This window comes from Pelophylax lessonae (genome assembly GCF_965119305.1).
Source record: "Pelophylax lessonae genome assembly, chromosome: 9".
Classification (NCBI taxonomy): domain Eukaryota; kingdom Metazoa; phylum Chordata; class Amphibia; order Anura; family Ranidae; genus Pelophylax; species Pelophylax lessonae.
This window is the reverse complement of record NC_138776.1, coordinates 202990643-203003600: the sequence shown is the minus strand read 5'-3', so window position 1 is coordinate 203003600 and position 12958 is coordinate 202990643. Positions and strand designations below refer to the sequence as shown.

At 42.2% G+C, this 12958-nt stretch overlaps 1 protein-coding gene across 1 annotated transcript in view; it reads left to right on the top strand.

The window, feature by feature from the left end:
• Nucleotides 1–1073: 1073 nt before the first annotated feature.
• MAT1A (methionine adenosyltransferase 1A) overlaps nt 1074–12958 on the top strand; it is a 77642-nt gene continuing 65757 nt past the window's right edge. The window contains exon 1 of the mRNA XM_082269405.1: nt 1074–1380. Within this exon, the coding sequence (XP_082125531.1) occupies nt 1287–1380 (94 nt within the window). The 5' untranslated portion in view covers nt 1074–1286. The remainder of the gene's footprint in view (nt 1381–12958) is intronic.

The window sequence follows — 12958 nt, the reverse complement described above, 5'->3', positions numbered from 1 at the left end:
AGTGTAGTGTAGTATAGTGGGCAGTGTAGTGCAGTGGGCAGTGTATCGCAGTGTAGTGTAGTGGGCAGTGTAGTGGACAGTGTAGTGTAGTGCAGTGGGCAGTTTAGTGTAGTGGGCAGTGTAGTGTAGTGGATAGTGTAGTGGTCAGGTAGGAATCAGGTAGGTCAGTGTAAGGGTCAGTGTCGTGGACAGGTAGGTCAGTATAGAGGTCAGTGTAGTGGCCAGTATAGGAATCAGGTAGGTCAGTGTAGGAATCAGGCTGATCAGTAATATTGTAGGAAGAGACCCAGGGAGTGCTAAAAGTCCGCAGGTTAGGGGGCGCAAATTACTTGCCTTGCCCCGGGCCCTGACAACCCACGCTACGCCACTGGAAACAGTCCAGTCTTGAAGTGGTTAAAGAACGTCAGTATTGAAGAAATATGTGAACTTAGTCTTCATGTACACATTTGACCGCTGGCCATGGGAAAACGTAAAACTGCTCTGCAATTTTGCTGCTGTTTTGCTGCGGTTGACGTTTTCAGTCAAAACGTTCCTATGCTGAATGCAATTCTTCGGCATTCAGGAGAGGGCGGTTGAAGCTCCGCTATTTGCAGCAGCTCATAAACTCTAGTAAAAGCCTAACTGTACATTGACTCATGGGCTTTTATGGAGATGAGTTTAGGAGCTTTAGCAAATAAACGCCAAAAGCTTCTAAACTCAAGTTTAGGAGCTGTAGTGTACATGAAGCCTAATACTTCTGACTTCCCTTTGAAAAAAAGTCAGAGCACCTGATTTGCATGCTTGCTATTGGTCACCGCATCAAAAAGTGTTGACGCCATTAAGTAAGTCTGACAGACAGTCAATTATTGATTTCCAGGATACATCAGCAATAGCAGTATTCATATATCTTTCAGTACAGGCTTCTATTGAATTGAAATGCTAGAACATTACTGTGATCTTTGCTACGCATGTTATTGTGTGGATACGCAAACATGCAAAAACACACTTTGATTGCCCGCCAAGCAAATGTTTATTCTATTCTTCCCACATGGTCAATGAAAAACTTTCACTTCCCATATATAGGAGAGATGGTCTGACTGACAGCTCAGGGTCAGCTGTGACACACACACAGAGGCGTGTACAATCTTAAATACACACAGTTAACTAAGTGAGCCTCCGGCAGCAACAAGGTCTTGCAGACTTGCTGGGTGAAAAAAAAAGACAGCTCTTAGATTTCAGCTCTGCATATTACACAAAGGAACAGATTTCCTATTCCAGCTTTAAACTGTTTTATTTAGGACTACAACATGAATGGACCAGTAGATGGTTGCAATGACCACTCAGTGGAAGATGGTGGAGCTTTTATGTTCACGTCAGAATCTGTGGGTGAAGGACATCCTGGTAAGTTGATGGTTTCAAATACGAGTTAATAGATAAGAATACAGGATACATACAATGATAAAATGACTAATAGCAAAATATTATGCACTGAACTTAAGTTCTAAATTTAAATTTACTTTTCATATGAGAGGCGCAAAAGAAACATTAAATGTAAAAGCAGTCAGAAATTCAGTCATTTTTTATATCTAAACAATGACCACATATAAAAAGTATACTATTTTAATAGATTTATCATAATGTGGTACCATAATCACTGAACAAAGTGCTGTTTAATAGCTTTAACATAGTGTAATAATGTAACCTCTTCTGCTTTACTGGTTTAGCATTGAGCTGATTGTCAAATTATATTACAGACATTTAATTCATGTTTTAGAGAGCGGTGCAAATGAAGCACATGTGTGTACATCTGTTATATCCATAACCTATGCAGTTTTAGAGCTGTAATTAACTATGACACTTCAACCCTTGGCTGGCTGCCCAGTAATGTCTTCTTCAAACTACTGTGAATGGCATGTGGAATTCCTAGGAGTGATTCAACCATGTCACCAGTGTACTCTAATGCCACAAAGACACTGCAGTATTAGATGTTCAGTTATCCAGATGTATGACAATAAATGTTTGGTTGAGATCATTAACCAGTTACATAACAATGGCGATTTACTGAAGAATAGTTTTTTAAATCATCACAAACCGATTAAAATTACATATTTGGCCTTACCTATGTGTGGTCTGGGGTACACACAACTGGGTTTGTCTCTGTCTTTGTTAAATATTCTAAATTAAACATTAAAATAGATTTTAGCATTTCCAGTATGCACACAGACATCCCCCAATTTTCAGCATAGTTATCTGTACCATCACCCACTCCATTTCCTAAACCTTAAAACCCTCAAAAGGCCACATGCCACTCTAAAACTATTAGACTTAGGTAGAGCAGCACCAGCTAATTGACAGGTGACAGTAGCAAAATAAAAGCTACCAACATGCTATGTATTATGCAAGTACTGTTGTTCTTAAAGGAAGCAAATAGGCTACTTCCACTTACAGGAAAAGAATAGTGGACTAAAAAAATTAGGGCATTGGTATTAGGTATTGCATATTAATAAGTAGTCTTTCATCTGGTCAGCTCTAGTATCCATGTCACATTGGTAGCATTGTATTAGAGCTGCACGATTCTGTATAAAATGATAATCACAATTTTTTTTTTGCTTTTTTCGTGTTTCTCTGCGTCGCCTCATCTTTCATATTATACAAAAAATTGGGTCAACTTTACCATTTAGTTTCTTTTCTTTATTCACTGTGTATTTTTTTTCCAAAAAATTTTGTTTGAAAGAAGGCTGCCCAAATAAAGTGTGACATAAAATATTGCAACGACCGCCATTTTTTCTCTAGGGTCTCTGCTAATATATATATATATATATATATATATATATATATATATAAAATGTTTGGGGGTTCTAAGTAATTTTGTAGCAAAAAACATTGATTTTAACTTGTAAGCAACAAGTGTCAGAAAAAGTCTTAGTCTTTAACCACCTCCCACCCGGCCATTGTACATATACGGCCGGGTGGGAGTCTCGTCCTTCTGATCGGACGTTCCGGGAAACGTCCTTCAGAAGGAGCGAGATCACGCCACCGCGGGCATGCGCAGCGGCGCGATCTCGATGTGCCTGTCCCTCAGACACAGAGCAACAACATGCGGCAGGCCCTGTGATTGGCCCTCCTGATCACATGACAGCTGTGTCCAATCACAGCCGTCCTGTAATGTAAACACAGCCGTTGTAACGGCTTCAATCTCTGTCAGTGAGGAGAAGAAGAGAGGGTCTGTACTGCAGCCGGGGGGATCAGTGAGTATTTCTAATTACTCACTGATCACAGGGGGGGTCTGTGCTGGTAATCATAACATTGGGGGGGGGGTGCCACTAGAGCCACCAGGAATGCCCACCCATGACCACCAGGGATGCCCACCATGGCCAACAGGGATGGCAAACAGAGCTCAGAGAGCCTGCCAGTGGTGCCCTCCCTATCACTGCTCCCCACCAATGCCATCTATCAGTGCTACCCACCAGTGCCCATTATTGCCATCTATCAGTGCTGCCCACCAGTGCCCATTATTGCCCACCAGTGCCGCCCATCAGTGCCGATAAGTGGCGCCCATCAGTGCCGATCAGTGCTGCCCATCAGTGCCACCTATCAGTGCCCATCAGTGCTGCCTATCAGTGCCCATCAGCGCTGCCTATCAGTGCCCACCAATGCTGCATATCAGTGCTATCTATCAGTGCCACATATCAGTGCCCATCAGTGCTGCATATTAGTGCCACCCCATCAGTGCCACTCCATCAGTGTCTCCTCATCAGTGCCTGTCAGTGCGGCGTCATCAGTGCTCATCAGTGCAGGAAAAAACGTATCTATTTACAAAATTGTATAACCTAAACAAAAAAACGTTTTTTTTTTTTCAAACTTTTCGGTCTTTTTTTATTTGTGCACCAAAAAATAAAAAACCTGGCGGTGATCAAATACTACCAAAAGAAAGCTCTATTTGTGGAGAAAAAATGACACACATTTGGTTTAGGTACAGTGTTGCATGACCACGCAATTGTCATTCAAAATGCACCAGCGCTAAAAGCTGAAAATTGGCCTGGGAAGGAAGGGGGTTTAAGTGCCCAGTATTGAGGTAGTTAAGTGGGTAAACTGACCTAATTTACAGACTAAAGTTCATCCCTTTGATCTAAAAGAACCAAATGATACAATGCTTATCTTTATCTCTCAGAGTTGAGCAATGTTGTGATAAACTTTGTCGGCTGTTTTTTTTTTTTCTTTGACAGCTCTGAGCAGAGAACTGCTCTGTGACATTAATCGTGGAAATGCCGGATTAAGATCGTGAGGGGGGTTGAATCAGAATTGCGATTTTTTATCGATTAATCAATTAATACATTGTGTCAATCACAGCTGCACTGAAATATTTTTTTTTTTCCTACAGAACTCCATAGGGAACATTTATTAAAGCAGTTACAGAATGTATCAAATACAGTAATATGCAATTTGCATGTAAAAAATATAAGTAATCTTTTGGTCCATCATGGGCTCAATGCAATACATTTAGTTCTGTGTAAATGTGTAGCCAAATAGCAGTTGTCTTTGTCCTCTCTTCTACCACAACTGTAAGCACCTCATTTTGGGAGTTAATTTACCCACACATTTGTTGCAGGACTAAGAAAAGCTAAAGAGTACTTTTAAAACAGTTGCAGATAATCTGATTAAATGATTCAATGTGTGTACAGATAATCTGTCTCCAACCTACTATATAAAATAAAAGAGGTGACAGATTACCGACCATAATCAATATGCCAGTATTGATAAACGTCCCCCATTGAGTCATCAGTGCTGTGAGCCATCACTTATCAGCTGGCTGAGACAAACAATTGCATAGCAAGCTACTGTTGCCTTTTTAGCTAACCCATAGGGCTCTGGGAATGGTTTGTCATGTATTACAGGATGTATCATGTTTCAATTTGTAAAACCAATATTGTAAAATATGTAAATGTAGTTTAAAAACATGCAGTATAGAACAGCTGTACCTTTGTTAAAACGACCTAAACTGACACTCCAACCCTTGTAAAATACACTGTATCACAATCATTTACTCACCTTTTTTCTAGTTCCATGGTCACTTCTGGTGTTTATTAGGGATGATCGAATGGTTCGGGTCGACTATCGGTTCGACCCGAACATTGGGTGTTCGGAATTCGGCCGAATTCCGAACTTTTTGCAGTAAAAGTTCAGAATTCGGTCACCAGAACCGCCCAGAATGCAATGGGATAGGAACTGGGCTTTAAAAGCCCGTGATTGGCCCAGAAACGTCAGTAAAAGCCAATTGAGGGGACAGGATTCTTCTAGGAATGTGATTGGAGTGACTACGGGGTCCAGAGGCCAATCAGGAGTGAATTATATAACATTATATAACATAGCCCCGCCAAACCTCTAGCACTGTAATACAGAGGCTGTGGAAGAGAGTGGAAGCATTTGTGTTTCTTCTGCTGCTCCTGTGTCATTTTGCAATTATCTTCTGCTGTATGGAGCTGTTCTTTTAGTGTGAGGAAAGGGATATGCAGTGTAGTTAGGGTACTATATACCACTATAACTAGATTCAATAATCTAGTTTTTGTAGGGATACTTTTAAGTGTCAGGGTGACCGTAGTGTAGTTTAGGGTGACCTGACTCTGCCATGTCAGGGTGACCATAGTGTAGTTTAGGGTGACCTGACTCTGCCATGTCAGGGTGACGGTAGTGTAGTTTAGGGTGACCTGACTCTGCCATGTCAGGGTGACCGTAGTGTAGTTTAGGATGATCTAACTCTGCCATGTCAGGGTGACCATAGTGTAGTTTAGGGTGACCTGACTCTGCCATGCCAGGGTGACCGAACTCTGCCATGTCAGGGTGACCGTAGTGTAGTTTAAGGTGACCTGACTCTGTCATGCCAGGGTGACCGAACTCTGCCATGTCAGGGTGACCATAGTGTAGTTTAGGGTGACCTGATTCTGCCATGCCAGGGTGACCCCACTCTGCCATGTCAGGGTGACCCCACTATGCAGATTCTGGCATGACATCTGAACTTCTGTATAGGGGTATATATATATATATATGTGTGTGTATATATATATATATGTGTGTGTATATATATATATATATATATATACAGAAGTTCAGATGTCATGCCTGCCTCCACACCCCTTCAAAAAACACCTGAAAAACGCCTGAAACAAAAACGCCCAGGTGTGAAAGGAGGGTAACACCATCCCTGCGCTACTGAAATTCTAAGAAAAATAATGTCTTTTCTGGTTCTGGACATGCTACAGAGCTGAAACTTCACAGGTACACGTTTTAGACCCCCCAGACACTAAATCCAAAGAAATCTATTTTTTTTTTTTTCAATAGTTTTTTTCAATAATTGGCTCTCTATCAAAAACGACAGTTTTTAAGAACTTTTTTTTGCCTGATTCATAGTCCCTGGGGCATGACCCAGAACCCTAGGCACTTTTTAGGGGCATTTATTGGGTTTTAGGGCTTCAAAATTGTGTTTTTTTATTCCCGAAGTTTGGGTCCCATTGATTTCAATGGGGTTCCGGAATCCGAAAGGAACTTTTGGGGAAATTCGGGTGTTCTGGTCGAACCAATCTTTTCAAAAGTTCGGTCATCCCTAGTGTTTATATTACTCCACGTTCATAATTTTTTAATTTAATATTTGTTAAAGTGATATTAAAGGCTTTTTTTTCTTTAAAAATAATAAACATAGTATAGTTACCTATTCTGTGCAGTGGCTTTGCACAAAGCAGCCCAGATCCTCATTTTCTCCGGTCCCTAGCCAGCGCTCCTGGCACCTTCCTCCTGCCAAGTGCCCCCACAGCCAGCAGTTTGCTATGGGGGCATTCAGACACCAAGCCATGGCTCAGCCCCACCCCTCTCTCTCTCCTCATTGGCTCACTGACTTTGATTGGTAGCAATGGCAGCCAATAGCGCCCGCTGATGTGTCTCAGCCAATTAGGAGGAAGAGTCCCGGACAGCTGGGGCTCTGGTGCAACATCGCTGGATCCAAATGGGGCTCAGGTAATTATTAGACATGCTGAGGGGGGAGCTGCACACAGAATATTTTTTATCTTAATGCATAGAATGCGTTAAGAAAAAAAACTTCTGCCTTTAGAATCACTTTCAATTTCATTCTGCAGTTCTGTAATTTTCTAAAAAGTTTAAAAAAATTCAATGATGTTTTGCAATCTAGATGTGTTCTATACATTTTGGATGTTCCATATGCTGTCAGAAATGTACTGTAATTTAGTGGAGTTCATCTTATAATGGCTTTAAACATTAGAAGTGGTATAACCACTTGCCGACCGCTCCATAGCATATTTACTTTTACTGCTATAGAGTGGCCATGCTGCGTGGAATCACGTACTGTATATACGTATATATGTATATACAGTGGCCTCCTGAACTAAATCCTCCAATGTCACAGGAGTGGCTGCACTCACCCACCCTAGCTCCAGCTGAGGTTTTAGGCCGGCAGGTTGACCGGTAACATTGCAGACACTGACCAGGACTCTCCCCGCAGTTTTCAACAATATCTTCCTGGGCACAATTCTATCCCTGTCTCTTCTCTCAATGGGTCAGCTTCCAGAACCACGAATGGACCTGGGTGGCCCAAGACAACTTGACAGTGGCTTTCATACATACTCTCTCTCAGGGCTTCAATAGAGTGTCCAATTGCCACAACCTTTCCACTGCCCTTTGCTCCTGGACCACACACTGAAAAGCATGTCTCAACTGTGGGTGTATCTCCTCCGCAACCAAGCCCTTTGCGGCTAACGGTATGAGGAGTTTTCACACTAGGCCAGTGTTGGTTCCTATCAACAAGGAATTCTGTCCTGCTCCCAGAGGCTGAGGACAAACAACTGCTACTGTATCAAAGGTCTCTGGCTTCCCAGCCAATGAAGGGTCAAAGCTTATCCTAATAGGTATGTATCAATCGTATGGAAAGTTCTGGGTGTCAATGCCCCAGATCTTGAGCTCTTCCAGCTTGCACAGAGGGATGTGCTTCAAGTTCTTGTTATAGAAATCCCTGTATCAGAGTGTCACTTGGGCTCCAGTATCAAGCAAAGCTTTAGTGTACATCCCTTCCACTTGCATCAAAACTATTGGAGAGGGTCCTACCAAGTTCTTCAGTGCATTTCTGGCTTGTGCACCCGTAGGCCAGGTTCTAACTTTTTTTTCCTTTGTGGCGATAGAGTTAGTTCTACCTCTTGTTTCAACACATTTGTGGCTTGTAACTCCGGAGTCTGAGCCCTAACTAACTTCCTCTGTGGTGACAGGGCCCTTTTCTATTTCCGTATAGGAGAGGGCGCATTGACATCTTGTGTCTTTTCCCCCAACCTGGATGACTCATATTTAGATACAGGCAAAGAGGTAGTGGGACAAACAGAAGATTTTTTCCTTTACTTTTTCAAAGATACTTTTTTAACTCTGGAGCCCTGTTTGGTCTCGGGACGCCCAATTGGCTCCTTTACTGAGGTCCCCGGAAGTTTCCCTCCTTCTTTGGAATGAGTATCTTCTGTAAAGCTTTCAACACTTCTGCCAGCAACTTAGGACTGAGTCCCCTTTTCGGACATTTAGCCTTGAAATGCCCAACTTCTCCACATTCAAAACATCTCCTTTCCCTGGTTGGAAATAGCCTTGACCCTCCAGGGTTGAATCCTTGTTCCTGCATTTTCCCATGAGTCTCCATTACTTGCATTAGAGCCTGATATATCTGAGCTTAAACTTGAGCGACTTGAGTCATCAATTCTAACGATTTTGGGGCGTCAGCCAACTTCTTGCTTTCTGGACTTTCATGCCCCTCTTGGTCTGTTTTGGTCTCACTGTCCTCATCCGAGAAACTAGGTTCTGCATGAACAACATTGACAGAAGCTCTCTCCTTCTTCCTCTCTCCTGCAACTAGCTCTCTCGCCCCTTGATTCTTTTCTTCCAACAAAGCTTCCTCCTCCCTTACTTCTCTCATCAGATCTAGGTAGGTAGGGACCGTCTGTTCAACTTTTAGCCATTAATTCAACACAATAAGGGGATTTTGGCAGGCCACTTGCAGGACCCGATCCAGTTGAGCTTGGTCTGCATCCCAGGAGTCTGCACCAAATGGCCCCGTTATGCCCGCTTTGGCTTGCGGTGATGATGGGCCCTCTGTGGTCTCTTCCCTCTCTTTTAGTGGGACCACCCGAGCAATTACCCCTTCTGTCAAGGATATCTCTTCTTCCCTGAAAAAGGCAGGTATATCCTCCTGCCACTCCATCAACACCCACACAAAGTCCAGAGTAAAACTCTGTCTTCACATCCAAGATTTAGGCCCTCTGCTCTGGCGCTAAGGCCCTCACCCACTGTCGGATCTCCTTTTCTGTACATTCACTTCCTGAGATCTGGGTCCATCTCTTTCTCTCTCAATCGCTCGTGACTGGGCTGACTAGAGTCTGCAGCAACAAAGAACATCCCAGACGAGCCCCCAAATGTAGCACTGCCCCCTTGGGGATTGCTTGTAGTTGTATGTTCTTCTGTGCAGCTTTAACCCTGTAAACCGTCCAGCTCTACTGACACTCTAGGTTCAGACATGTTGTGTATACCTTTAAACGACACACTGACACAACGCAGATCCGTTTTAACACTTTAGATTCGCTTTACTGAAAAAGAAGGCTTAAAAGGAGTATTAATCAACTAAGCCCTGGATAAATAGCCAGGGCTCAGTTGAAATAACACAAAAAAACTGTTAATAACCAGTTATAGTAACAAGTAAATACACCAATATACACAGTATCTTACAGTAAGTGAAATAATCTCTCAGGAGGCTTTAAATAGCTATTAGAAATGCTACTGCTAAAGGGGAGCCCCGGATCACTTTTTCTACAGCTGGTGTAAGAGTACAATCTTTCAGCTATAGAGCTATGGACACCAGCGTAATGATGTCATTGCTATGTTAGATTAGAAGATGTGGAGATGTGGATTGGAGGGCTGACAACTCTGCTCAGTGTAAAAAATCTGCTGGCCTATAAAGCTATAGACGCTGACATGATGACGTCACTGCTATATGAGATTAGGGGATGCAGAACAGAGGATTTAACAGCATTGCTGGCTCTCCACAGGAATTAAAGGTTACATAGTTGGCTAAACAGGTAACTACTATGACTATAAGAAAATAAATAAAAAATATATATATATATTTATTAATTGGTAATAAAAAGAATGTAGTGTATTTAGGTGAAAATTGAAATTACCTGGAGTTCCACTCTAAAGCAAAATGAAAAATAGCAGACTTACCAGCCACATTAGCAAGTAATAAAACAATGTCATGGGGGCCGACTCAGAAAAACAAGGACTATTGTGTTAAAGGACAAGTTTACCTTTGTAAAAAAAAAAAATTAACGCACATCTTTTTGCAGGTAAAAAATGTGCAATAATTATTTTTTTTACTAGGGGCCTGCATAGCATTGCACCCGCGATCAGCAAGCCATTGGTGCAATGGATGACTCCTGAAGATTGTCACTGTAAGCTATCTGCTCATACCTCGTAGGAGCAAGCAGTTACACAATGACAAGAAGAAACAATGAACTACCTAGAGAGCTTAACAGCGCCATAGTAGTTATTTGAGAACTACAAACCGAAAGCTGCAAAGGCTGTCCGTACTTGTAGTTCTCCCCTCTGCGAACAAATGACATAGCGGGGTGGGCAGAGCCCCGCAAGGCAGCGTTTTTTTTTTTACATAGTGACAGCGAGTACAGGGAGAAGATCCCAAGCTCACTGTCACTAGAGGTAGTGGGTCAGGGAGAGGCTGCAGCAGTGGGAACACGTTACATGTTCCACCCAAAAAACGGGTGTCAACACTTGGCAAGCAGCTCTGTTAATTTCGGAAAAGGTAACATTATATTGTCCCATTCCAGCGCCTCACGCATGCCCCCTGGGTCATGCAGCGCCACGATCTGTGACTGCTGTGTCCACTGGGCATAGTGAATCGCAGTTCGCGGTATTGGACCACTGTGATCAGCCCAGATACCAAGTGATCACATATCACCTAGTAAACAACAGTCATTAATGAAATATATTCATGACATAATTTTTTACAACTGTGTGTGATATGTGATATGTGATTGGTTACAGTGGTCACATGGTACCAGGGCCAATTAGAGCACCCTGTACCATATAACAGCTGTGGCTACTCACAGCATCATGATAGTAAACAATGAGTCATGAATGAAAGCCATTCATGACAGTTCAAGCGTTTGCTGTTACAATGATCATCACTGAGCACATAGTTTGAACCGCAAAGCCAAGCTAAGACATGCATCTGACTACTGCTCAGAAAACAGGGAAGTTAGTGGTTATAATGAATGTAGTAAACATATTAATTCCAATATTTTTATTATACCACTAAGGAGGATTGGGGCTGTCATTTTACCAAAATGTATTGGTGTTAACGAGGAAGTAGACACTGAGGTGGTTTTTAAGGATGCTATGTGGTTTAAATGATTCCTGAAGGTTATGAAAGCTTTTTCAAAACTACCCAGACCCTCATTTCTTTTTAGGTAGGTAGGTAGGTAGGTATGTAAACATGATCAAGTACAAAATGAAAAAATATAGTGAACACTGAATGAAATAAATTAAACTAAACAAGATACACTAGCTAAACACATATGTTGGGGAAGCCACTCGCCCTGCACGTGGGGGGAACCTTTCGTCATGCAAGCCCTTACCAATGGCTGGGACCAGACAGGGACGGTGTTCATGTGAAAGCCTAACTTTAAGTCACCTTTCTCCCAGTGACAGAATGCACCTAGTGTGGCCTTTATGCATGCACTTACTTAACTTCTTTACTTCTCCTGTACCATACGGTCATGTATTTGAGGTTTCTGTACTGCGGGTTTGGTCCCAGCTACTTTTGAAAAACTAACCACTAGGGAGGGAACCAGAACACTGATCCTCTCGCTACCAGAGTACCTGTCGCCTACACCAGGTGCCATGCTTCATGCCTGGCTGCAATGTACCTTGCAGTAGTTACTGGTTACCCATAGCAACTGCACTCCTCCTCCTGCTTGTCTTGCCAAGTAGACCTTATAACGCCAGAGACCATCATGCACCCCTTTGAATGACTTCAAACCAGGCTCAAGACAGTTAATAGAAATTTACTGAAAGTTTGTAGCAGAGTCCAACAAGTATATTCCAGTGCATCTAACTAAACTAAACAGCCCAGGTGTACCTTAACCAGGTGATAGTCCATTACTGGCATTTTCCAAAGCTTGGTAGTTCTCCGGTCTTCCCACTGGGTGCAGCAGTCCCTCTTAGTGTTCCATGTTGGTTACGCATGTGCAGGAGCGGGCCCAGAACTCTGCCTTTCCCCCTATTTATGTATGTCATTGGGTGGCCCAAGTAAAAAAAATGGGGAACAGAAGTGCTAACAGTTAACCCCTTCATCAGCCTGGGCAGCCAACTACCTACAGTATCTATTATAAATACTGTAGGCAACTTGCCTACACACACAGATTCAGTAAATAAATGTAAAAAAAGAGAGAAAAAAATAAAAATAAAGCCTAAACCACTCAATGATCGGTTATTGAAATTGATAATTTTGTGGAGAATCAATTTTGCCAGCATCATTCTGCTCATTCCTATATACTACTGCTAGTAATAAATTATAAAAGTCCACTTTTTAATAATGCTAAGTCCCTTCACCAGCATGGTTAAGTTGAGATCTGATCATATCCCTTGACTCTTAGCAGAACCAGGGGACTAAATAGGATTGGCTTAAATCTCTTATGGTAAGCTTAATACATACAGTATATGTTACTTCTATGTGCTTGTCTCTCTTTGCATAAATGTTCTTAAACTTTCTGAACTCTTCTGCTGGTATATTGTGTGCTTCAGCAGTTTAATGTACTACTAGTGTGAAGAATGTGCACTACGGAACACAAAGGTCTTGGGAGTACGTGACTTATCAAAGAAAGTAAACAATCCTGATTTTGAATCAAAAAGCAAACAAAATGTAGAAATCCAC